This window comes from Nicotiana attenuata, chromosome 5 (assembly GCF_001879085.1).
Source record: "Nicotiana attenuata strain UT chromosome 5, NIATTr2, whole genome shotgun sequence".
Classification (NCBI taxonomy): Eukaryota; Viridiplantae; Streptophyta; class Magnoliopsida; order Solanales; family Solanaceae; genus Nicotiana; species Nicotiana attenuata.
This window is the reverse complement of record NC_031993.1, coordinates 56,121,244-56,148,262: the sequence shown is the minus strand read 5'-3', so window position 1 is coordinate 56,148,262 and position 27,019 is coordinate 56,121,244. Positions and strand designations below refer to the sequence as shown.

Here is a 27,019-nt window from a genome sequence, read left to right as displayed (position 1 = left end):
GTACCCTATAAGAAGAATAAATATTAAAAATTTCATTGAAAGTTTGACACTAAAGCAAATGTAATGGAAAAGAAACGTATACTCCTAATTTTTCCAAAATAATATTTTTTTTAATGTCCTAAATATTAAAATTTCCTACGTAATTCAAATTTTAACTGATTTCAAAGTCCTAAATATTAGAAAAAATGACTAAATTACGATTTTGTCTAATGTACAATGTAAAGTCTATTTTTAAAGGATAAAGTGAACGACATTTCGCTCAGGAACTTCGTGCTTTTAATATAGCATAGATATTTGCAACAACAACAACAACAAAACCCCAATTTGATCCCATAAATGAGGTCTAGGGAGGGTAGTGTGTACGCAAACCTTACCCCTGCCTCATAGAGATAGAGAGGTTATTTCCGATAGACCCTCGGCTCAAGGAACGAGCATAGATATTTGCAAGAATTTTGAAAAATTCTGATGCTAATCCTTCAACAAAAAAATTTGATTGAAAAGTGCTTTGCGTGTGTGTGTGTGTGTGAGAGAGAGAGAGAGAGAGAGAGAAAGAGAGAGAGAGAGAGAGAGAGAGCAGTGGCTAAGATCTATTACTATTATTCATTAACTTGACTTCACGGGACAAATTTACAGAGAATGTGCATGCAGAAAGTCTAACGCAGCTAGCAAGACAATATACTTTACATGCAATTCGTGACATACGTGATAATAATGTCCGGGTTATGAGCTAAATTCTATGCAAAAACGGATGATACAGATCATCTGGAACTCCAATATTAACGACTGTTGTTCCTGAAACCCTCATTTCATACTACAAAAAAGAGCTATTGTAAATTCTCAGGAAGAGAATTGTTCCTATCTGGAGGCTGAAAAGAATCGTCTTAGCGTACTGATGTTAAATATCAAGGAGATGACCCAAAATCCTCTCTATACCGACCAGCCAAAGATGTTTCTCCAGTAACAATCCTGCCACGTTTGGAAATACCCCGAGCACATCATAATTCATTATTTATCAAGAAATTTGAATTTCCTAGAACCAACTCTAGCTCATATACACAGGAAGGTTTAGGTTCAAAGTCAAATCCCAGATAAAGTTGCAGTGGCCCAGCTACCGTTGTAAAAAAATGTACAAGGTTGGCAACTAGGAGGTTTTAACTTTTAAGGCTATGGAAATCCTACACAAATACAATGATATCACTGGCTAATGCCTACATCCATTGACAAAAGACAAAGAGTCTTGCATGTGGGCTTCAGCCAAATACATGAACGAGATGCTAAGATAATATTATTGAATATTTAATTAGGAACATAGAGTAGGTTGTTCCAAATACTTTAGATATAAACCTGATTTGTCTAAAGGCATCATCAATTTAAACGGGATCATATAGCAGAGCTAAAGTTTGGCCAGGGCATATTAGTAAATGACACAGGTCTTAACACCTTCTCTAAAACCACCCATCAAAGACGCTGAAACATATCAACTAAATATTGAAAGTCCGCTATGTATCAACCTGTCTGACAACTGAGACTGCAAATGTAATCATTATATTGCAGATATCATTCAACAGGGCAAAAGAGTGCCAGGAGAGTGCATACCTGTAATACCTAACGTGGAAGAAGGGGTTCTTTCTCATCAGGTCCAACACGATGGGTAGCCTGTAAATTGTCGTAAAAGATGAGAGGAGTACATGCATGCATAATCTTCTGAAAAAAACAAGAAAAAAGGTCTTTGCAAGTTTATCAGAGTCTTACATCTTCATTTGCTCCGGCGGCCATATTTATGAAGGATCCATCCTTTGACCTGTAGAGATCAAGCACTCAAATTTTCTTTCAAAGAAGAAGCACTAGAATGATGATATCAAATGTGTAGTGAGATAAGGCAACACAAAGACTAAAGACTTCGCACAACATGCATCAAAGTGATAAATATGTTTTTCTAAGACACCTGCATAGTTAATAAGACCATATATACAAAAATAATAGTTTAATGGAAACTAAAAACAAAACAATTGTTTAATGGCTCCATTGAACCAGAAGAAGCAATTGTTTCATCTTGACTCCCTCTGATTCCATGGCCACTCAAAATAAATCATTAAGCCCTCTCTGCTCTTGGAAACGAGAACCCTGAGGAAATTCCCTATTTACTTTCATAATTCAGAGAATATATTAGAAAGGCACCAGGGCAGTGCAAAAAAATAGGTGAGGCTCAATGCCTCTAGTAAATCAAGTCATGCATCAACATAGTGGCTAATACTCTGGTTGGCCCAAAAACTGATAACAAACAAAAAGAGCTCTTGATCTTATGAATAAGGATTCTCACTCAAATGCTGTCCTCTTTCTTCCTTTTCAAATTTTCCAATTCTGAACTGGAGGATATTCCCTATTTTGAAGTTTTTGACATGAAAACTCCCTTTTTCTCCGTTCTTCATTTGCCAATTACTTATCATTTCGTAGGCTTTGCTAGCAGTCACTAAAAGGTATTCCCTATTGAAAAAAGGTTCACGCATGTTAGAAGGAGAAGCACAGATGCCCCAGTCAGGGGGTGCGAGGGGGGGGGGGGATGCATAAGAAGAAGGGTAGAGGTAGGCCAAAGAAGTCTTGGGGAGAGGTGATCAAGCGGGACATGGCGCAACTTGAGCTGACCGAGGACATGACCCTTGATAGGAGAGTGTGGAGGTTGAGGATTAGGGTAGAAGGTTAGTGGGTAGTCGAACGTTTCCCTTTGTCTTCATTAGTTCAATAGTATTAGTATTTAGTGTTAGTATGATACCCCTTTTATCCTTAGTTTGCTATTATCGCATATCTTGTACTGTTATTACTTGCCACCAGTACTCCCTTAGTTTGCTATCACTACATACATGTATTGTTGTTACTTGCTATCAGTACTTCTTTCATGTTCTTTATTGCTATCTTGGATTTAGTTTTCTACATATATTGTCTTGCTATTACTTGCTATTAGCGCTTTTTTCGTCTTTTATTTAGCCGAGGGTCTATCGGAAACAGTCTCTCTGCCCTTCCAGAGTAGGGGTAAAGCTGTGTACATCCTATCCTCCCCAGTCCCGCTTGTGGGATTACACTGGGTTATTATTGTTGTTGTTGCTGATATCTTGTGAAGACAGCAACAAAGTTGAGATGTCATTAAGTCATGCGCTTCTTCGTAACTTGTTTTACTTTCAAGATACAATTAAGTTTCATCCATCCAAGATTCACCCAGTTGCAACTAGCATACAAAAGGATATATATATATAGGGAAGCCTTGGCATAACTAATAAAGTTGATGCCATGTGCCTAGGAGATCACGGATTCGAGCCGTGGAAACAGCCTCTTGTAAAAAATGCAGGGTAGGGGTGTTCATAAGAACCTGAAAACCCGAACCAAACCGACAAAAAAATCAATACTTTTTAGGTTTGGTTTGGTTTGGTTTTGATTTTGAATTTTAAAAACCGATCAAATTTGGTTTGGTTTTGGTTTTAATCAAAAAATAACCAAAAAAAATCGAACCAAACCGACTATAGAAGTAGCTATTTAAATTTATGATTACACCTATATATATATATATATATATATATAAAGTTTCTAAAATTTTATGGTACATATTAGTCGTTTGTATTTTTAGTCTAGTTCTTTGCTATTATAATAAGGGAGAATTACATCCCTTGTCACTTGGCCCAATAACCCATCAGAAAATGGCCCATGTTTGAAGCCCTTACCCAGTATAGCCCAGGTTGTACATAATCTGAAAATTAATTTTCACCAGTTAGCCCACCCCTTATTTCTTCGTTCCCCTTTTTTTCTTCCCCTTCCCATGTCAGCCTTTGCACCACAAAATTTCTCTACTATTGTTATTCTCCTTCAATTCTTTTCCGGATTTCAATGGTTAACTAAGGATTTGAAAAATAAAAGTCACCATTACAAGTGGTTTGAAGATTCGATTTCAGAAATTAAGTTTTTCGATTTGTTAGTTGTTTGGAATGGGTGTTGTCTCAATTGATTGGAATCATTAAGATGAGTTCAAAACTCAAATTTCAAGTGATTTGGAGTAGATTTAGGCTATATTTTAGTTAAATTTCAGAAATTAAGTTTTCCGATTTGTTAGTTGTTTGGAATGGGTGTTGTCTCAATTGATTGGAATCATCAAGATAAGTTCAAAACTTAAATTTCAAGTGATTTGGAGTAGATTTAGGCTATATTTGAGTTAAATTTCATAGGATGCCTAAGGAAGAAGAAGAAGAACACGTGATCCTCCATTGATAGGATTCCTTTGTATAATAATGTATAATATTGTATAAATAGTATATAATAGTGTATAAACACAACTTATACACTATTATATCCAAGGTTGATACATTATTTACAGGTATTTGGTGAATTTCTCGCATTTTCTTCTTCTTCTTCTCATTCTTCTTATACACCTATATACATAGTGTATCAAGAATATTTTCACTCTGTGATTATACATCTTTATACACTTTTATACAACTATGTACATACTGTACCTCTTTGTATAAAAGTGTATAACATTGTATAAAAGTGTATAAGCATCGCTGACGAAATTTTTGTACGATTTTCACTTGCAATTCTTGTATAAAACTTAGTCCAAATCTCCAGCAAATAACTTCAAACTTTGTATACAACCTACTTAGACTATTTCTAATAAGTTCAAACAATACCCACTCCAAATTTCTCACAAAATCATAATCGAAATTTAACAAGATTAGCATTAAAGGAGATGAGATTTTAGGTTTCTCGCGTCCGTTTTTGCGTTTTTGCAGTTGTGATAGGTATGTATAAACCTAAAGATATACAAACTTTAAAAAAAAAAGTATTGGTTATGGAAGAAGGCACGAATGAGTGTTGACTAAATGAGGAACTAATTTTTCTTTTCAGTTTTGTTTGCATATGATTCTTTTTCATTAATTAAATTAAATATTTATCGGTGAAAAATGAGGAGAGAGCTAAAATAGGAGTAGGTAGGAATAAATGAGGTTGTTATAATTAGAGGGAATGAGAAAAGAAAAGATCTTATTGATATTTGGCTACACATTTGCAAACTTGTAACTGGGCTAAAATAGTGCAAGGTCAACTTATGGAGTGCATTATTCTGTAATTTTGTCCTATAATAATCTAATTCTTTGCCTTTACATTCTAGCTTGATTGGTAGTTTTTTTTTTGCTAAGTACAAGAATTTATTTCATGTTAAAAATAATCGATTTTTAATTGAGTACTTAAATTATTCATCGCTATTTGATTCAATTATCATCAATATATCTTGGTAAATGATAGATTTCTCAAAAAGCAATTGGTTTGATAGTGTTACGTTGAAAATGTTGTCAACGGAAAAATGTGTTTGGTAGTGTATGTCTTATATTTAAGAAAAAATTCGATAAATAACCAAAAAAACCGAAAAAAACAACAAAAACCGAATCGATAAAAAACCAACTTAATTGGCTTTGTTTGGTTCCAATATTTGAAGAACCGACTTGGTTTGGTTTCTTTTTAGGGAAAAACCGATCCAAACCAAACCATGAACACACCTAATGTAGGGTAAGGTTGCGTACGATAGACCCCTGTGGTCTAGCCCTTCCCCGGACCTTGCGCGTAGCGGTATGCACGGGAGCTTAGTGCACCGGGCTGCCCTTATATATATATATATATATATATATATATATATATATATATATACACACACACACACACACACACTGTAACCTGGGTCCAGTATCTCCATACTCTTGAGGTTTAGACAAACTTTTGACAATACCGACTCATAAGAATGACAAGTACTTGGTCCAAAACAATCTAAAGGGCAAATCTAGACATAAGTATCTCACAAGCCCGTTGATATAAGACGTTGTAGGGTAACACTGATCTCGTGTCTATATCAGTTTTGCTTTCACAAAGTTGAAACATAAAAGAAGAGTGCACCTGTAGTTGTTCTGAGAATCCATTCCCAAACTGTCGGTTTGTGTCTCATCCCTGACCTTTGCAAGAGGTGAAAAGAACTGAAAGTTGAAGCTTGATGTGAGCCCAAGCAAAAAATTGATCATGCCACTCAAAATTGATAACAGCATCCAAATATAACCTGATGCATCGAGATAAACACAATAGAGATTCCTAAGATAAAGTTCATAGTAAGGGTATGTCCAAACAGAACAGCAGATGCTATTCCAGTAAAAATAGTGGCAACAGTTGATGAATACTTCTTCAGAATTGTATCTGCAAAGGAAAAATTGAAGCTATGATTAGTTAATGCATTTAATTAACAAAATTTAAAAGACATACAAACAACATGGAAAAATGAAATCTGCATGTCAGTCACTACCAGATTGGACCTACCTTGTAAGAGCTAGTAATCTAAAATCAATAGCACATGCAGAATACTTAAAAAATTGAGACGATCCATTTTTGAAGTGCAGAAATTGGCCAAATTTAAGGAGAAAAAAGCCGAGTCCCACATACAACAGAATTATAAAACACCAAAACTTTTATGGAATAGAAATGGATGGTTATATGGGTTGTAAACATGTTGCATTTCGTCGACTCGGGAAGCCAAATAAGTGAGAGAGGCCTCACCTGCATACTTGAAGAAAAACGAAGACAGGATTCCCTGAGCTGCATTGTTGCATATTAAGAACATTGTTGCTCGTGAGTGTCCCCGTAAGATATCCAAACTGTCAGGTCCTAAAGAGCATTTGGGACAGAATTTTAGCCACGAGTAAAGGTGGAAATTAAGTTTTGATACGTCCCAACAATGGTAGAGGTGAACTGATACACCATAAACATTTTAGCCAAGTCAAAAAGACTTGGGGAAGTATAAGCAAGTTTGGATCCTGCCATGGATGGTATTTCATCTAATAGTCCCAGAGACAAGATTTCCTGTTCATACCTTTGAAAATGGCAGTTCCAAGTATGCCTAGGAAGTTGAAGATTGCACCATATCCGTACAAAAACAAATTCTGCAAAGAGCAGTTCAGTTGTTTGCATGGATCATTTATAAAGTCATAGACACCCATTAAGCAAAGCCACACCAAGAGGTTAGAAGAACCTCACTACTTGGAACATCTAGATTATCATACTATTAGCTTGTAAAATTACATCAAGCAAAGATACTGCTCAGGAAAACCTGATTATTAGCAAATCCATAACAATTCTATGTGATGGTTCAAACTGACACTGAAGTAACCATGGGAAACGAAAGAAGAAGAAGCTAAGGAGGAGAAGATATCTATGGTTTTGCCTGGGAACCAGTTGAATGAAGTCAAACTCACTGCAGCGATTTAAAGCATTTTAGGAGTGATCACCAGTAAAAGTTCACCTGAAGATAAATGCTAGTCTCGAATTGGCTCTTCAAAGCATATTCATTGTAGACAGAAGCCAGTGAAGGAACAGTGACCTGAATTATTATATTGCATCAGTTTCTATACATTAAATTAGGCAAACAGGTGAAAAACCAAGAAAATATGGCATTAAGGTTTTTTCCAGTACAAGTGGCACTATTTGTGAACCATGTGTATTCTCTTAGGACCCCCCAAAAAAGGGGGAATATGCATGAACATGGAACACTGCGAACTGATGAGTAGTCATTAAGAATTATTTTCATACTTACGAAAATCATGGTATACAAATATGCCCCTGTTGTCACTGGAAGACCCAAAGCTGTTGTACCTTCCGGCAAAGTGCGCAGCTGATTCACACTGATGCCAATAAGCAATAGTGCAAGAGCCTCCCACTGCGACCAATTAGTTTAGACATTCATAGATAACTAAAGAGATGCATAAAGACAGCATGGTCAAAATCTAAAGATCAACTAAATACAGGTGACAATAGTTAATAAACAAACCTCTGTTTCCTTAACCGACCTGAATTATGGAAAAACGACGTTTCATAATCATCTTTAACAAGATTGCAATTACCAAAACCTGTATGTTTGACGAAATAAAAAAGAAAAATTGTCACCAACAGAAACTTCGAGAAAATAAATCTACCAGCAGAAGAAAAGGAAAGATGTGGCACAAGTATGCTAAGAAATAAGTGAATCCTCAGATTAGGCATCACAAGCACTCAAGCAGTAATCACAGCATCCTTGAGTACAAGCCGCAATTAAACGACTAGCAAGCTCACCACCTAATTCCAACTACAACACTTGATGTGAGCCCATCGACTCCAGCTTTAGGGGGGTGGATTACTATGGCAACCCATGCTTGTGCATTAGACAGGCTGCCTGATGGATCAGCCAAGGTGCAGTTGGCCTGGGCACCACCGATATCCCAAAGAAAATAAGGACTAACCAGCTCACTACCATCCAAAGAGAAACAAGCACAAATGTTTATCTTCCACTGAATCCTGAGTGCACATATGTGGAAAATCTAACACCTACCGTAAATCCTTCCAAGATTCAATCTTCGGACAATTTGACTGTGGTTACACAATTAAAGCTATCATTGAAGCAGAGTAGTTTTCAACAAAAGATTAGCAAAAAGAGTTTGCAATTAATCTAGCTGGTAAAATCCACTGGGTAATCAGCTACGCCTACTTGCAGATTCATCAGGGAGATATAACTTTAGGACCAAAACTACAGTAGAATTCTCACGTGAAATTGCAAGCTCTGACAGTGTCAGCAATAACTATAAGCAATTGGATACCTTCAAGTTACTCAGCATCTTTACAGTAGCAGGGTTAAAATATAACTGCACGAAGAACAACAGTGTCATTAGGAAGTGTGAGGGGATAGTTTTACTCCAATAACATGCACCAAAACTGCAGAACTTTTGGACTAGACAAGAAAGTGAGTTGATTAGGTAGTAAGCGCATAAGACAAAAGTACAAAGACAAGAGGACATGAATTCCTAATTACCAGTACTTTAACATAAGATTTTGAAGAAAATAGTCATAACAGACAGAGATTATCAGAAATCCAGAAGGTTATACATTTCCACTTGAAATGACAACGAAATATTTTCTTGCCAAAGTTCTCAACTTTCAAGGAAGATACTCAATTTACTTTGTGATCTAGAGCAAGAAAATAGGTTATAAAAAATATTCTTGTAATGTACATTTTGAGTTATATGTACAAAGATCTATAACTTGGAAAGCACATGATATTCCTTAATAATACTAGAATAGCACACTACTGGAAACAAAATATCTAAGATAGTGCCCATATCGATCAATTATGCCTCAATACCAAGCTGGTTGAAGTTGGGTACATGAATACCTCTATAACCCATTCCGTTCTATTCATTCCCATCTAAGATAAAGACAGTAAGTCCATGAGAACATGATAAACTTCTCACAGAAAACCTTTTAATACTACAGATCCAAATGAGGAACCACAAAGAAATATACCTGCATGATAAACTTCAGGTAGTTATTAATAGCATAAAGCAGAGCTGGAACAGCCAGAAGCACATTATTCCGAGCAGCCTGCAATTAATAAAGGAAATGGTTCGTATCAAAAGTAGCCATGAACATACTTCCCTATAATTCATAACATCCCACTTGCGTCCTACGAGGCCGAGGTCGAGGAAGTCAGAGAAAGAACTTCTGAAAAGTTAGATGAATTAATTTCAATATTCAGATTGGCCTAAGATTTAAAGAACCACAGACATTAGCACTGATTAATTAGAAAGAATTAACTTGGTGAAATGGAAACCTATTACTTTTTCTCTGTGACTCAGATAGGTTCCCACATGTTACGAGGTGGCTTCATAACCCTCTTCTCACCTATTTATAGAAACGTAGACGTAAAAATAATAGACTCATATGTTTATTTATGACTAATATATTGTTTAATTAAGTGATTATGTAAGATTAGCGAGATCTTAGGATATTTCGTTGCTGTCTGTTTGCATTATAATTTGTATTAATGTGAAGTGAATATTTAAGATTAATTGCTAAAATATATGAGCATAAAATGTATTTCACATGAAAAAACAATAATGTGAAAAAGTTAAAAAAGCCAAGAATAACGTGAAGAGCTTTGGGATTCCAGAGAGCAGATCCTGCTAGTTGACAATAGTAATATTTTCCCCGTACTCTTATCCCCACTCTGTGCTGAATAATACAAAATTGTGGAATGGATAATGGAGTTAAATGGCTCCAGTTAACACCGACTTACCATTTTGGCACCTTTAGTGAATTGCTCATAAAAATTTTAATCCCATTCATAGTCTTACAAATGTAGCTTCTCCCCTTCATATGTTTCAACAGAAAAAATATCCCCTTCATATGGAAGAGCCTCCATATGACATGAAAGGAGAGGAGTAACTGGGAAAAGAAAGAATCGACTGCATGCTGGGAAGAAAATTTCTATATAAACTAAACTATCATCCAAATATCAACTAGATTAGGTATATTCTTTTGCATAAATGAAAAGACACATCTCAGTGGAAACATTTTTTTATTTTTTGGCACAACTTTACAAGGACTTGCATATCTATATAAGCCTAGTGAAATTTACCTGGAACAATGTGGAGAAAGAGAGAAGAGACTTCTCACCGGCCTTCTGGCTTCGAGCCTTCAAATGATACATAAGATTGAGACATTTTAGAACAAGTGAATAGTTACACCAACTACCAAGGTATCAAGAAGTTATGAACAAATTATGATGCATATGAGCAATACCCAGTAGAGAATTTTGTTATATTGAAAAAGAAGAGAAGAAGCTCATAGAAAAATTGAAGGTGTAGAAGGTTAAAGATTAGGTTAAGAAATGACGAGAGACAAAGCATACCTGTAAGCATAGCATTACTACTGCAAATGCAACTTTTGCTAACTCAGTCAAGAAATTAACACTAATGGGACTGAATTCGAATTTGCCGTCAACTTTTGACATATATACAAGTATAGGCTGCAACAAAGGAAAGAAAAGAAAATATCTTTTATTCAATGTACCTACATAACATAATTTAGAATACTTACATGAAGAAACCCGAAAATATTCCAGTACTACACAGTTCTGAAAAATGACTACTCTAAGACACATTTCTCTTTAAAGAAATACAACTTCGCAATATTCAATATTTAACATGGAAAAAGTAAGGATATCAAAAGCTCAAGGCCATACCGAATACCAACCCTCACTAAAAGAGGATATTTAGACTGCGGCGCACTTTTATTGGCCAAAACCTCCGCTAACCAGTATTTCTCGCGGAAAGCATTTAAAATCATGCAACAGGCTTACCCATCAATATCTTTGGAGCCAGTTTACTTTCTACAATCCAAGCTGACTCCGTCTTATTAATATCAATAGTTTTGCACAATTTAGCAAATTATACAAGAAGTCTAGAATAATCACAATTGCCTCAATCAAGCGAAAAACCAGCAGAAGTAAACATCATAATAAACAACCCTTAGTCAAAGAAAAAATAAAAGGGATAGGCCAAAATATCCAATTCAACATAATCCAGATCCTTTATCCAACCTTTTATTAGCTCCACTATTCTCAATGGTTTGTTCCGAACATGGGACCTCCAAAATGCTAAAACGGAGAGCTCTTGGAACCACAGAATCATACAGAAAAATTTAGGCTTCCCAATCAATCCCAACATGCCTAGGAATCGCTCTCAATGTATTTTTTTTATGCAGGTGCCTCAACCAGCTTGCCCACACCTCGACTATCACACCAAGTACCTGCTACCCAAATGTATTTTTTTTATGCAGGTGCCTCAACCTGCTTGCCCACACCTCGACATATCATACCAGGTACCTACTACCCAGAGGTGGATCCAGAATTTGATGACTACGGGTACCACTATTTTTAATGTAAACCTATCACTAGCGAAGGAGATTGAATTAGGGTATATATTCTATTGGTTCAATCCGTTTGAATTAGTTCGATTTGGTTCAATCCGATCCATTTTGAAATAATTTAATTCAGTTTATCGAAATTTTTAAGGCATAAATAAATACTCCCTCCGTTTCAATTTATGTGAACCTATTTGACTGGGCACGGCGTTTAAGAAAAGAGAGAAGACTTTTGAACTTGTGGTGTAAAATGAGACACATATATTTTGTGTGGCTATAAATCATTAGATAAAGGTAAATTGTTTCCAAATAAGGAAAAGGGTCATTCTTTTTGGTATGGACTAAAAAGGAAATAGGTTCACATAAATTAAAACGTAGGGAGTACGTGATTTCCAAAACCGAATAAGTTTTGTCCAATTCGACTAATCTCTCAATTCAAATTCTATTGAATGTGATTAAAAAACATAAAATAAAATAAAATAAAATTTAAGTTAGCAAATATACCTATTCAATCTACACATAGCTAGATTAATATTACATTTATTGATGCCATCACTAAAAAAAAAATTGAGAATCAAGAAAAATATAACATTAGATGGATAAAAAAAAAAGAAAATGGTTAAAATCACATTGAAATAAAATTTGAAGATCTAGAATGAGAAAACGGAAGCAAATATATAATTGTAAATAAATAAATAAATAAATAAATAATAATAATAATAATAATATTGAGGTTGTACAAAGAGAGAGGAAATATAAAACTGAAAAAAATAGAAGGAATTAAGAAGAGAAGCAAACTAGGACCACAAGGGACAAATACACCAGCTTGAGAACACAACGAGATTCGATACTGAGCACTGCGTGTGGGAATTTGGCAGTTCAACTGTGGCAGTACATAAATAAAATTTTACCCGAGCGTCCGGGTGCCGTGCCACCCCTAATCCCCTACATAGATCCACCCCTGCTGCTACCTCCACAAGCGTAGGTACCAGGTAATGCTGCCTACCAAGATTTAGACGGATGAGAAGAAATCACCTTGTATCGCTCCCAATGTATTTTTTTATGACGATGATACCCAGACCAGCTTGCCCACACCTGGACTATTCCACCGAGTACCTAGTACCTCCCTCCGCCACAACACAAGTACCGGATAACTCCGCCCACCAAGACTTAGATGGATGGGAAGAAATCACGTGGTATTGCTCTCAATGTATTACTTAATCGCTCTCAACACAAGTACCTGATAACTTATTGTTGTTGTTGTTGAGACTACTATATAATTCTAAACTAAGAACCTTAGGGCTTTGATAAAACAACAAAGGTATTAAGAATACCACACTTTTTCCAGCTCATGCGATTTGCCTCGTACCAGTTAACTTTCAATATGCATATTTTACTCAACAAATGTAAAAAAAAACTTCAAAAAAAAAAAAACTTGAGCTGATTATTTCTAGTTTCTAACTTAATAGTTGAAGAGTAAGGAGTGCTAATACCTGTAAACCGACCAACACGCAATCACCGACAACCAAAAAAACGTTGAAAGCGCGTGTTTTCAACGACACATCAGTGCGATGATGATCGTAAGCTTTAGAAACCGTTCTCGTGTTAGGCGAAACTCCTAATTTCGAGTGGCAAACGCTGCATTCCGCCACTCCATTCATCTCGAATTTATTATTGCGTAAATGCGCGTATTAATTATAGCTATATTTGTATAATTAATCGATCGATCAGTGAAGAAATTAGGTTTGGATTTTGATTGGTGTTTTGTTGGATCAGAAAGTTTTTGATGAATTCAATTGAGGAGATGAGATAAAAGAGCAGTGTATTTGAAAAGAAAAATGGAGTCTTTTGCCGTGCATTGGTTGAAATTTTGAGGGGCACTTCTGATATATTTGAAATGACTTAAGTGCCCACGGTCTTCTATGTCGATGCAAGCGGGACTGAAGAGGGTAGTTTTGTCTTTAGGAGAGTAGGGAAATAAGTACGCGTATTAAAATAATGCGAGGTTACTGGTATTTTTTCACCTGAGAAAAATTCTCTAACTCTGAAGGATTGTCCTATTTTTTTTTGTTTTTGTTTACATGTAGTTTTATCTTTTAGAAATATATAGAAGTACAAGTCTCATTTTAAAATTGCAACCTATACTGAAGTTGGAGAAAAAGATAAAAATAATCCGTTATGTTTGAGTGTAGCTTCAAAATAGCCCCTTAAATATGCACTAAGCAGTTTCGATTTTTTAAGTTTGCCCATCAAATGTTAATCAAACTATGTCGGTTAGATTTGACGGGAACTGTAAAAAAGAATTAGCGGCAACTCATATTTACAAGTATAATTTTTGTAGTTTATGTTATTTTTTGTCTATTTCTAGAGTCTAGTATAGCCTTTTGAGGTGTAATTTCTGCTGTTTTCGTATTTTTTTTTAGGGAAAAAGGCCATTAATACCCCTGTACTTTTGAATATAGGCCACGTTTATCCCCCCTTACACTTTAGAGCCAAAGTCCACCTTACCGTTACTAAAGTTTTTAACATTACCCCTAACCCTAACGCCCGTCCAAGTGGCAGCTGAAGCATTCAATTTTTCCTACTCAGCTGCCAACTAGGCTGCCAACTAACCCATTACACCCAAACCCAACCCTATTAACGAATCAACCTGACCCGTAACCCGTAACCCGTAATCGAATACCCATCAAATAAATATGTTAAACGCGTCTGATAACACATTATTCACTCATTTAGTCGAAGCTTCTGGTACTTGAAAGAAAAAAGAGAGTCAAAACCGGTCAAGATACTTGGAGAAGAGTGGCGATTTCAAGCAAGGTAAGAGATTTTTGCCCCAAAAATTATTTTTTCTGTTTGTTTAATCTCTTATCTTAAGTTATCCCAAAAATATTTCCGAAAAACTATTCCGAATCCCTTTCAGAAACCCTTTTCTGAGTTAGGGTTTTCATAAACCCTTTTCTTTTTCGATTATTTGATGTTGATAGGTGTTTGTAGTTGTCAAATGGTTTGTAATTTTTTCTGATTTTGTGTTTATTGAAGTTATGGTTTAATGAATAGTTCTTTGTTGGTTATGGTTTTCACTTTTCCTCTCTTTGACGATAATTTCAAGCTGGTAGTGTGTGTTTTGGTTTTGTATTCACTTGCGTGTAGTTTGACAGTAATAAACCTTTCTTTACTCTTTTTGTTTGCATATGCCTCATCCGGTATTGGAAGCCTTTTGATGGTTTAGGGTTTCGATTATAATATTTTGTGGTCCCAAATTATTATTTTTTTATAGAAAAGAGGTGAATCAGAATATTAATATTAAGGGTGGGGCAGGGACACTTTATTCCGTATAATACTTTAATGTATGGTCCCTTTATCCATAGCTGAATAATGTTGACTTGCATTATTGAATTGGGAGCATTCAGGCTATCATCGGTTGAAGATTCGGGAGCCAGACATCCCGAAGACTGCCTTCAGGGCTCGGTATGGTCATTACGAGTTCCTGGTTATGTCATTTGGGCTGACTAATGCCCCAGCAGCCTTCATGCTTTTGATGCACAGTGTTTTCCGGCCANNAGAAAAGTTATAAATATGTATGCACTTGCAAATGGTTATGGGTTAGAGCAAGTTAAAAGTGACACAAGTAGGCTTAGGTACATTTGTGAAGGTGGCTGCCTTTTTGTATGCCACATATCTAGGAATACTTCAGGGGGTGGGGCTGAATTTAGGATTTTGCATTCTGAGCACACTTGTGAACCTGCATATGAGAATCATAGGGTAAATGCCAAGACCATTGCTGAATACTTCAAGAGAGGGTTACAAGAAAATCCAACCATTAAGGTCAAAGAAATGAGGGCAAGCTTGAAGGCTGCATTTAATGTAAATGTGAGTGAGTCAAAGTGTAAGAGGGCAAAAAGGTTGATTTTGGAGAATCTGGAAGGTAGTTTTACTGATGAGTATAACAAGTTGGTTGCATATGTTACTGAATTAAAGTGTAGTAATCCTGGAAGTGATATAGTAGTTAACCTGTCAAAGGATGCTCTTGCTGAAGGCAACAGAAGGTTCCTAAGGATGTATATATGTTTTAATGCAATGAAGATGGGGTTTAAGAGTGGTTTGAGGCCCTTTATAGGGTTGGATGGAACTTTTTTGAAAGGGAAAGTTAAGGGTCAGCTCTTGGTGGCAGTTGGTCAAGACTCTGCAAACCACTTTTATCCATTAGCTTGGGCTATTGTGGATAAAGAAACAAAAGTCACATGGAAGTGATTTTTAACTCTTCTGCAAATGTCTTTGGACCTAAAGATGGGTGAAGGCATCACTTTCATCTCAGATATGCAAAAGGTATGAACACTTTAGTTTTCCTTTATTATTTTCTTACTTCAGCAGTTTTCCTTTAGTATAGATTCTCATACTTCTTATTTCCTATATATGTAGGGCCTCATTGACTCAATCTCTGGAGTGCTTCCTGAGGCACACCACAGATTTTGTGTTAGACACATAGAAGCAAACTGGTGCAAGAGATGGGGCTCTGGGGAGTACAAAAAATATCTATGGTGGGCAGCTTGGAGTACCTATGGGGAGGACTTCCAAGATCAGTTGAAGAATATGAGCCAAGTGGATGATGATGGCAAAGCTGCTGTTGAAGATCTGTTAAGGTATGCACCTACCTGCTGGAGTAGGGCCTTTTTTGATATAACTTGCAAGAACCAGTCAGTTGATAATAACTTGACTGAGTCCTTCAATTCATGGATACTGCAAGCTAGACAGAAGCCAATTATAAAGATGTTAGAGGAGATAAGAATCAAGGTGATGAATATGTTGAATGATAATGAAGCTGAAGTTATGGGGTGGGGAGGTGAGTACAGCCCTAAGACTCTAAACTTGTATAACCAATTTATGAGGATTGCACAAAAGTGTCATGTCAATGGCAGTGCTGACCAAGGTTATGAGGTGAAAGAAGATAGTGATAGGCATATTGTCAATCTGGGAGCAAAAAAATGCACTTGTAGGACATGGGACCTTTGTGGAATCCCATGTCCTCATGCAATCTGTGCACTCTTGTACAAGAAGCAAGATCCTTTGAGTGAGATTCATTGGTTTCTTTCAAAAGAGGCATATCTCCAGACTTATTCTCATAAGTTGCAACCTGTGAGAGGAGAAAAGTTTTGGAAGATAGAGCCCTCCCAGAATATGGACCCACCTGAATTTGTGAGGCAAGCTGGTAGACCAAAAGTAAAAAAGAACAAGGGAGGCAAATGAGTCAATCAATAGGCAAGGGCAATGGTCTCAATCCAGAAAAGGGAGAGTCATGACATGTAATAACAGTGGAGAATCAGGACATAATGCTAGGGGTTGTGCCAAGGTAATCTAAGTGTGTCTTGTTCCGTTTGTTCAATATATAAGTGTGCCTACATCTAATTATTTTTCTGCCTTGTTCTAACACATTATTGTGTTCTATTTGAGAATAGCACTCTAAAGGGGAAGAGCCAATGACTGGGAATTCAAAGAGAAAGCAGACCAAAAAGCAAAGAATTATGGTTGATGAACCTGTTAATGAACAACCTACATCACTAGCAGTTGCACCTATCCCAACTGAAGAGGACTTCAATTTATCAGCACCCCAGCCCAGTCAAAACAGTCAGCCCAGCAGCTTTGTCTTCATGCCAACCCCTACTGTTCAGCAGTCTGTTCAGCAGCAACTTCCAACAGAACCTGAGCCTGACATAGCTTTAAGGCCAAGGAGCATCTCAGAAGTAAGGACAAGACTCCAGCTGAGGCAGCAAAGCATACCAATTGCAACCAGGCAAATTGGATTTGTTGGTGATTCAAGTGGTGCAAGTCAGCCTTCAAAGCTTACTTTCTCAGCAAAAGGCCTAACATGGCTGGGAGGATCTGCCATCACTGGAAATCAGTTGAACAAGCAAAGGTTGAAGAAATTGAATGCAAGAAAGGGTAGTGGTAAGGAGCAGAAGTGATGGGACTTTGCTTCGAATAGTGAACAGTTGTAATTTTTTGGATGTGTTGTAATTACTGCTATGTCAGTAAACTTTATATTTTGGTTGTGGTTGTATAGTTGTGATAGTTGGATGCCATGATATAGCTAGGTGTTAGACATCTTTTTGGGGTTATAGTATGGTATCCAACTGTCTTTGCTAAATTAATCAAAAGTCCCTTGCTAAATAGTCACTTCATTATCGAGGCCACAAAATATCCAATAAACAATCCCCAAGAAATCATAAGCAACATCTTTGTCTTGGCAAGTTTATCTTCCAACTTCACAACTTTATCCACTTCATATTGGTGTATAGCCTTCATGCCAATTACTTCTTCATTCAATTTGTCCCTTTGCATCTTAATCTCCTCAATCGACGATGTTACATCTTTAATATTAGTCCAATCGCTTCGCAGGAAGATTTCATCTTCCCATTCCCAAAACCCACATGAATTAGCCTGTCAAGCATAAATCAAAAAGAAGATTTATGTTTCAAAAATTGAAATAAAATTATCAACAAAAAAAAGAAAAGAACTGAAAAAATATGGTAACCTTGGGCCTCGAACATTTGTAGAATTTTCTTCCAGGGTTATATGGAGTAGACGAAGTGAAGTATTTGGCTGCTTGCGACATTTAACAACCAAACCAACGACAATGAAATAGATAGGATTTTCTGAGATAGAAGAAGGTTTTTCTGTCGGATGGTAGGTTTTAGCAATGGAGTTTATTTTGGGGGAGAAGAAGACGCTGGGTATGTGTCAAAATTAATTGACTGAACGTGGGTTATGGGGGACTAAATGTAGGGTTGGGTTTGGGTGTAATGGGTTAGTGGAATCCTAGTTGGCGGCCTAGTTGGCAGCTTAGTTGGCAGCTGAGTAGGAAAAATTGAATGGGGTCAGCTGCCACTTGGACGGGCGTTAGGGTTAGGGGTAATGTTAAAAACTTTAGTAACGGTAAGGTGGACTTTGGCTCTAAAGTGTAACGGGGGATAAACGTGGCCTATATTCAAAAGTACAGGGGTATTAATGGCCTTTTTCCCTTTTTTTTAAGTGTTTTGTGCAGTTTTTGTGTTGTATAATTTTTAGGATTCGACGGGACTTTCCCAGCATCTAAGTTAATCTTTTTTTCCCCACCGTTTCTATCAAACCTAACAAATATAATTGTTAAATATCACGTATTGATTAAAAACTTAATGAAAAAATTACAGTATTGCTGAATCTTGGCTGCTAATAAAGGAAGTTCTTTATTTAGATTAACACTGTTAAAATTATTAGATTAAAACTCCAATCTTAGTTTTTTTCTTGGCCAAATACATAAGCAGTCATGTAAAATTATCAGCCGTTTCCATTGTTTTGCATCATTATGCACCAACAAGGAAAATGAATGAAAACCAACAAGGGTTGTGATAGAGCGGTAAGTACTCCTTCATCCTTAATCAGAGATCTCGGGTTTGAGTCCCGGAGTATGTTAACCCCCCAATGTGGGACTTCCCGTCGCGAATCCGGATTTACTTGGTCCCCAATATGGGTACCAGACACCGGATGGGTAACCATAAAAAAGGAAAATGAATGAAAAGAGAAGTCACTACTCTTGACAGTGGAAGTGCTTGAGCTTAGACTTCATTTTTCCAAGAACCATTATTTTTTAAAAGCTCATATGGTTTGATAATCTTTACAAAGCAATGTGTAGTTTCTCAGATATAGCCTAGTTTCAAGCTCCCACCTTTTAACTAAAAGGGTAAGTGGATGCACAAATGAAGTGCATTTCTAAATACATAGCAGTCGCAAAGAATGGAATCACATATAGAGATAATCAGGGGATTTGCTCAAACTGCAGTCGCTTTGATAGAGAGGAAATCGGAAATCTTGTTGGCGTAGAAATCTGGTTGTATAGAGTTTTTGGGATCTTGAAGCATCGATAAAGATGTCACACCTAGATCAGGATCAAAAGATAGTATTAGATGGCAAACTTTGAAGCATATGCCTATTAAAAGAAGAAGAAATTTTCCTTCCGGTACCTGAGAGAACCAGAAGAGTTTTGCAACCGCCATTTTGTCCGAATAGTATATCAGTATCTAGTCTGTCGCCAACCATGCATATCTGGGACTTCTGGATGTTAAACCTGTATTGATACCATTAAAGAAGATTAAGATAAAACATTCGAACTTCTGATGCAGATTTATATCGCCTTACAGACTGGATAAAATCATAATAAAACTGGTCCATTTCTCTAAAGAACTTTCTAACATTCCACAGAATGACAGGTTTTTCCTGTGAATGTGAACCTGGAAATGATAGAAGAATTTGGGTCCACGTGGATCAACAAAATGCTTGGTTCATCACAATGCTAATACTGATTCACAAACATGTACAACAATTAATCATGTGGATCTTTAATCAGTCTTAAATGTTTGTAGTCAAAGAGAAATGTCTGAAATGTTAATGAGGTCATTTGGTCTGACTGTTTAAATAGGAGTAGAAAAAGTTCATCATCACTCTTTTTATTTCTTTTATGAGAGACACAAATATTACCTGCTTAAGCATTTAAGGGAACTGGTCAAGGCTAAAGTATCGATAGGGGTGTTCATCGTTCGGTTTGGATTGGTTTTTCCCTTAAAAAAAACCAAACCAAGTAAGTCGGTTTTTCAAATATTAGAACCAAACCAAACCAATTAAGTCGGTTTTTCTCGATTCGGTTTATGTCGGTTTTTCGGTTTTTCGGTTATTTGTCGGTTTTTTCTTAAATATAAGACATACACTACCAAACACAATTATTCCGGCGATCACATTTTCAATGTAACACTATCAAATCAATTTGCCTTTGAGAAATCTATTGTTTACCAAGATATATTGATGATAATTGAATCAAATAGTGATGAATAATTTAAGGACTCAATTAAAAATATGTTATTTTTAACACGGAATGGATTCTTACACTAAACAAAAGAAAACTACCAATCAAACTAAAATGTAAAGGTAAAGAACTATATTAAATGTGCAAACTATTAACATTTACCATAATTTTTAAAACCTTGTATAACAATATACATATATATAGGTGTATAATAAATTTGAAAATGCTACTCCTATAATCGTTTGGTTCGGTTTTTTTCTGATTAAAACCAAACCAATTAGGGTCGGTTTTTAAAATTCAAAACCAAAACCAATCCAAACCAAAAAGTATCGGTTTTTTTGGTCGGTTTGATTTGGTTTTCGGTTTGGTTCGGTTTTTCGGGTTTTTATGAACACCCCTAAGTATCGTTATTTCACATGCAATTTTAGCGTCATCTTGATGCTACTAATGCATGCACCTATCGAACTTAATCCAGAAGCAAGGTAGTATAATTGTGATATTATAATTGTGATAAGTCTCATGATGCAGCATGAGTCATAGGATGATAAAGTATCATTACCAACCAAACAAGTATATTGTTGAAAGGATTATGAATCACAGTGATTATAGAGCAACGAAGGGGAACCTTGGAGCAACGGTAAAGTTGTCTCCGTGTGACCTATAGGTCATGGGTTCGAGCCGTGGAATCAGCCACGGGTGCTTGCGGCAAGGTAGGCTGCCGACATTACACCCCCTTGGAGTGCGCCCCTTCCCCCGGACCCAGCGTGAACGCGGGATGCTTTGTGCACCGGCTACCTTTAGTGATTATAGAGCAGTGGTGAAGAGTCGATGGTCTTAATTAGACAAGTTAAAATTTCATTTACCTGTACTTGTAATGAGAAAATCCTGCATTTATAGCTATTTAATCTTTATAGCTAAAAGTTCACTTTTGGATTGACGAGCTTTTGGAGCAGTACTAACTTTTCAACTCTGGTGTAATCTACTAGATTGAAAGCAAATCCAACATAATAACCTGCATGTTAACTTGATTTTGCCAATTCACTAATTTATAAAAACCTTGTTGACTAAAAGAAGCTTGCATATTTACACACCAAAAACCTGTAGGCAGAAGAGAGCCAGCAAAAGACGATGATCCAGAAAGAGAGAAAAAGGGAGCAGAAGACGATGATCCAGAAAGAAGGAAAAGAAGACAAAGAATAACAGATATAATCGTAGAAAGTGAGGTGCCATACTCATTAGCCAAGTAGTCCATCATGAAGGTTGACGGTTTTCCTACAACAAGCGGTTCACGCTTTGTAGAGCCTAGGATTGCACCAACCATTGAACCACCACCTAACGCAACAGAACAACAAGGATGCAGCTTAGTATGAAGACGGAAAAAATCTTTGATGGCTATGACTGTACAGAATGATCAAAGCAGAAGACACATAAACTGCTACACAAATATTCTCCCTTCCATCTGGTCATAAAAATGAAAAAGCTTCCATTTTTAGTTATTTTATTCCCTTAAAATACCGTAGATGTTTTAAGTCAATAAAAATCCTCTGCCACATAAGATTCCTTTGGATCCATAAAGGTAAGTGACTGAAGACAAATTGATCATGGGACAAAGTGTAATTTCAACATGCTCGTTAATCTCTTTCATGTAATCCAACCTCCAGACCATGAAAATATCGAGTCACTCACAATGCATGAACATGACATGTGACATTATCTGATGAAAGTTCTGATGGTTTAGTTCTTAACAACATATATTTTCGGGACAATGAAACTAAGTTCAACAGAGAAAGGGTTCAACAACTAACTTTCTACAATAAACGGTTAACTCACATGACAACATTAAAGCATAAAACGGGAATAACCTGCCCATTCCTGAGCATCTGTGAGATGGGTAACAGCGTCGCGGTTTGTAGCAATAAAGAGACATCCTGGATTTTCACGTATGCACAGGGTAGCATACCTTCATTACAGAAAGCAAGTTAGAGATGTGATATCAACAGGTCAGGAAGTATTACTTTGAGCAAAGAAAAGGTACTATATGAGCGGTTAAGTATATAGAATCCGAGTAAATGCATGAGAAAAACTCATAAGCTCATTATTGGTTAAGCATAAAACTCCATCATGGCATCCAAATTTACCGAAACAAAGTAATCATACTGTTAGATATTACTGTATGTGGCAGGGAATATTTACAGAAAAGATAAAAAGGATAACTCACTGAATCTTGTGGTAGTTGAAATAGCGGTCAAATCCAACAACAACAGCTCCGACCTGAAACGTGTCGACACAACTCAGCAGGGTATATTTAAAAGATAGTAGAACTTGGTCCAATTTAAACGTAGAACACAGACAAGAACAAAATAAGATAAGAAGCAAGAAATGAAGCATACATCCTTATCCTGCTCCATCATATATCCAGGCTTTAGCTCTATTTTCTTGTCACCGTCTTCCTGTTAAAAAAGAAAACATACCATTTAGTTCAAAAGTCAATCTGGTACTAAAGGAAGGCCAAAGAAGGCATCAAGCAAATGTCTTTGTAGCTCCACTGTTTTGCAAGTAAACGTAAGGATTTATTTGTGTGAGTATACCTAGTGATTGAAGCCATATAAATCCATATGGAACCTAATTTTCCCATATATACATTTGTTTTCTCTTTTTACCATAAAAAGGACAGTTTTTTGGTTACCTTTCCTAACCAAAATTGGGTGTTTTCACAAAAGGGAATGCCGGAAATGCCAGTTTATGCATTTTAGTAATTTGTTGAACCCCCTACTGTTGGAATAATCAAACAAAATACAACATGATGCACTTATTCTTTCTCTTCATTCCATTTGTCTCTTTTTGAAAAGAGTCTCCAATACTTCTTTGGAGTAAATTCAAAGAAAAACATGAATTTTGGTTGAAAGATGCAAAATAATATGTATTCTTTCTTTTTTTTCTTTCTTTCCTTTTTTCCTATTTTTTGTTGCAAGTCTTGTTATCTGATTATTCTTGTCAAGTACAACATTTTTATACTCGACAAAGAAAAAGACATAACAAAGATTTACAAAATGAAAGATATGCATTCAATTAAAAACAATGGTCATAGTATAATTCTATAAAACAACTATGGGACTTCAATTTAATAGTGCTTTCGATTAGATAAGGATCATTTATTTGGCTATGCTACACACACGAAGCACAGGGCAACCATCTTATTTCATCAGACAGAATCCCATACCACAAGTATGCTTCACAAGATGAGAACATAACATATCTCAAGTCCCACAGGTTAGTTAAAAATTGGTTGATTTATTTGAAGTGAAAAAGTGAAAAACTATCATAAGCCAAAAGCTATTAACAATAAGATATATCATAGTTCATTCCCAAAGTAGAAAGGACTTTTATTTATTTGTACATACCGGTCCACCAATATGTTGAATGCCAGCTAACTCAAGCTCCTTCAAGATGCCTTCCTCACCAACAACGTACACCTTAAAAATGGCCACCAATTTAACAAGTAGGTGAAAAATTATGATGCTGATAATGGATCTCAGCTTCTTAAGACAACAGTACAGGTTTTCAGCAATATGTTTAAATCCATAATATTGTAGCTTTTATGCACCAGATAGCTTTCACGTTTAACAGTCGATTTTCAATTGAAGCTTACCTTTTTATCTTTTGGGAAGTCAATAGACTTCAAATAAGCAGCTGCAGCAAAGGATGAAGCAAAAATTTCCTCCTGGGAAGTGACTTGCTATTAGAACTATTGATTCACTAGTCAATATAATATGAACTAGAAAAGTCATAAACTTACCTCGCTGACACTAAGACCAAGTGTTTCAAACTTTTTCCCATACTGCTTTCTGGACTTTGTTGAGTTGTTTGTAACAAAAACTAATCTTTTTCCCTGGAGAATGGGGTTATCCAAAAGTTAGATAGAGCAGCCAATTTTCTTGTAGATGATTTTGTACGCCACCGTCTCTCTTATGCAATGAGCAAAAATGTAAGTATACAAAGAATCCCAACATTAGAAACACTAACCTTTTCTCTGAGCAAATCCAGAGTTTCAGGGACCCCGTCTATCAGTTTATCTCCTTTCCATATAACTCCTGTAGATAACGGAGGAAAAAAGGACCTTAGTTTAAGTAACTTATTCAACCTTTTTGCTTACCATTTTAGGAACACAAAACCAACATTCATTCTTGGGATATTTTAAGAGACAAAGATGACGATGGAAAGGAAAAGAAACCTAGACTGTCTCCTCTATTGAAAATGCCAAGAAGAAAAGGGATGTAATTAAAGCTTTTCTGCTATTTCCTATTTCTTTCCGCGAAAGTGTCACAAGTTAAGCTTTGTTTCAAAATTCTATGTATCATGATAGGCCAAACTTTGAACATGATCATCAACAGTTAGATGATCTCTTACTGTCTAAAAGAGCAGGGATTAATGCTATTTGAATCAGTTCCCTAGCTAAAAGCTTTGAGTTGAGGACTCTGAGTTTTTTGACAACGAGTCCAACCAAGACAGTTCTTCTCAGTAATCTGTATAGAGATGATTTGCAATATCTATTTCAGCTTTTATACCCCTACTTTTGATACACTTGCCACATTTATCTGCTCAAACTAACCAACTATGTTGCTTGGACTCTCCGAAAATGTTGCCGGGTGCGTGTCGAATTCTCCAAAAGCAGTGTATTTTTAGAGAATCCGACACGGGTGCAACAATATTTTGTAGAGTCCGCGCAACATAGCTGACCAAAGCCCCAGTCTCCAATATGGACATTGATAGATTGATCAACATGTATATATATCGGGAAAAATCTTAACTCACATTCTTCCTAACATTACTTCATTTAGGCCATTCCACTACAACAACAACAACTACGTCTTAATCCCAAACAAGTTGCAGCTATATGAATCCTCACTTCTCCATTTAAGTTGAACTCATATCATCATCATATACCAAAATACATATAAATTTAGCCAATTCCACTATTACATTAAAATGTAAGAAATGTTAAAAAGTATCATACTTTAGGGGTATTCATTCGAGATACTCATTTTATATATAAGTTATTCAATGCACTCTATATCAAGAAGGGTAGCATTGAAGCAATGGTAAAGTTGTCTCCGTGTGACCTATAGTCACGGGTTTGAGTCGTGGAAGTAGCAACTAATGCTTGCATTAGGGTAGGCTGTCTAAATCACACCACTTGGGATGCGGCCCTTCTCTGGACCCTGCGTAAATGCGGGATGACTAGCGCACCGGGCTGCTCTAATGCAATCTATATCATATGCCATATTAACATAGCGAGAGCTTTATGCACTGGGCCGCCGTTTCTTTGATAAATGTCATTTAACCCACTAATCCTATGTTGTCGATATCATGAAACAAGTTAATAACAACACAAAAAAACACACCCAAAATAAATTTAGCAAAAAAATCAAACACCTTGGTTACAGCTTCCTTCAAAATTCTACTAAAACACTGGGACAAAGACAAATACCACTGAACTGATACACAAATTAACATAAAATTAATCAAATACAAAAAAGTATAGAGAGAAATTCACACCATCGCAATCAAAGATGAAGGTTTCAACAGAATCAATTAATTCTCCAGGATTTGTAAGGGGCTTAGCTGAAGCTTTAGTAACAAAACTTGATGCAGATTTCTCCATTCTTGAATTCCTACAATTCCATTTAATGGATTTTGCAGAATTGTTCAATGGGTTAGAAATGTAAGGGAATTTTTTGGATAAGATTTTGGGGTTATTAAATAAAAAAGTTGTAGTAGTAGAAGAAGAAATTGCTGCTGTTACTCTGCTACTTAGCATTTCTCTTTTCTTCTTCTACCCTTTTTTTCTTTTTTGGTAACTGCTATAAAGTCGTTACAAAAACTGAATATAGAAAAAACTTTATTAACGGAGAATAAAAGATTTAAAAAGAAATGGTAGATTATTAAATTGTAACTGAAAATTCGAGCTGACGTGGAGAAATTGAGTGGATGAAGACAGTTATATCCGATTATGGAAATGCAAGGCTAGAAATTAACTTCGTTTGTTTATTTTTATAGGGAAAAAATCAGAAATAGCGAGATTTACAACTCGTAACAAAAATATAGTCACAGTTTCAAAATTAATCGAAATTTAGCTATTTTTTTATGTAAAGATAAAATCTGATTAAAAACACCCTTAAAAATCTGAAAAGATTCCAGCATAATATGCTGATGCTGGAGTTCGAATTTTTGCATATGAGATCTAGCGTAATGTGCTAGAATTTTATAATTGGCTAGAATTTCAACATAATATGTTAGAAGTTTATATGCAGGAGCTCCATAATCTAGCATATTATGGTGCAACTTTTCGTGTTTTAGCAAAATAATGATTTTTTTTATGGCTTTGCAAACGCTGGCTATTTTTCAGTTACCAGTCTGAAAACTGGCTAGCCCATACTATTTTCA

General features: G+C 36.1%; 4 protein-coding genes across 4 annotated transcripts; 2 read left to right on the top strand and 2 right to left on the bottom strand.

Annotated features, from left to right (window-relative positions):
* LOC109225888 (CMP-sialic acid transporter 5-like) lies at positions 572–13,604 on the bottom strand. Its single transcript, XM_019390700.1, has 15 exons — positions 13,239–13,604; positions 10,733–10,849; positions 10,460–10,516; positions 9,346–9,423; positions 8,643–8,687; positions 7,860–7,919; positions 7,607–7,729; positions 7,316–7,393; positions 6,887–6,956; positions 6,574–6,681; positions 6,083–6,216; positions 5,926–6,002; positions 1,753–1,801; positions 1,597–1,656; positions 572–966 (listed from the first exon to the last, which is right to left on the bottom strand). The coding sequence occupies exons 1-14, from the start codon at positions 13,404–13,406 to the stop codon at positions 1,606–1,608; spliced, it is 1,215 nt and encodes a 404-aa protein (XP_019246245.1). The 5' UTR covers positions 13,407–13,604; the 3' UTR covers positions 572–966; positions 1,597–1,605.
* Positions 15,322–15,996, top strand: LOC109226241. The gene has a single exon (XM_019391033.1). The coding sequence runs from the start codon at positions 15,322–15,324 to the stop codon at positions 15,994–15,996; it is 675 nt and encodes a 224-aa protein (XP_019246578.1).
* LOC109226240 lies at positions 16,033–16,989 on the top strand. Its single transcript, XM_019391032.1, has 2 exons — positions 16,033–16,071; positions 16,165–16,989. Exons 1-2 carry the CDS (start codon positions 16,033–16,035, stop codon positions 16,987–16,989), a joined length of 864 nt encoding a protein of 287 aa, XP_019246577.1.
* Positions 19,329–26,477, bottom strand: LOC109225887 (phosphoglycolate phosphatase 1B, chloroplastic-like). Its single transcript, XM_019390699.1, has 11 exons — positions 26,132–26,477; positions 24,599–24,666; positions 24,372–24,464; positions 24,225–24,296; positions 23,977–24,048; positions 22,966–23,025; positions 22,794–22,846; positions 22,438–22,535; positions 21,808–21,907; positions 19,740–19,843; positions 19,329–19,654 (listed from the first exon to the last, which is right to left on the bottom strand). The coding sequence occupies exons 1-11, from the start codon at positions 26,391–26,393 to the stop codon at positions 19,548–19,550; spliced, it is 1,089 nt and encodes a 362-aa protein (XP_019246244.1). The 5' UTR covers positions 26,394–26,477; the 3' UTR covers positions 19,329–19,547.

Coding starts and splice junctions, on each gene's coding strand:
- LOC109226240 (XM_019391032.1), top strand. CDS start 16,033: ATGGGTGAAGGCATCACTTTCATCTCAGATATGCAAAAG. Junction 16,072..16,164: donor TCATCTCAGATATGCAAAAG/GTATGAACACTT, acceptor CTATATATGTAG/GGCCTCATTGACTCAATCTC.
- LOC109225887 (XM_019390699.1), bottom strand. CDS start 26,393: ATGCTAAGTAGCAGAGTAACAGCAGCAATTTCTTCTTCTACTACTACA. Junction 24,297..24,371: donor TTGGTCTTAGTGTCAGCGAG/GTAAGTTTATGA, acceptor GTCACTTCCCAG/GAGGAAATTTTTGCTTCATC. Junction 19,655..19,739: donor AACTCTTCTGGTTCTCTCAG/GTACCGGAAGGA, acceptor ATCCTGATCTAG/GTGTGACATCTTTATCGATG.
- LOC109225888 (XM_019390700.1), bottom strand. CDS start 13,406: ATGAATGGAGTGGCGGAATGCAGCGTTTGCCACTCGAAATTAGGAGTT. Junction 10,517..10,732: donor TAGTAATGCTATGCTTACAG/GTATGCTTTGTC, acceptor TATCATTTGAAG/GCTCGAAGCCAGAAGGCCGG. Junction 1,802..5,925: donor GATTCTCAGAACAACTACAG/GTGCACTCTTCT, acceptor TGATCTCTACAG/GTCAAAGGATGGATCCTTCA.
- LOC109226241 (XM_019391033.1), top strand. CDS start 15,322: ATGTATGCACTTGCAAATGGTTATGGGTTAGAGCAAGTTAAAAGTGAC.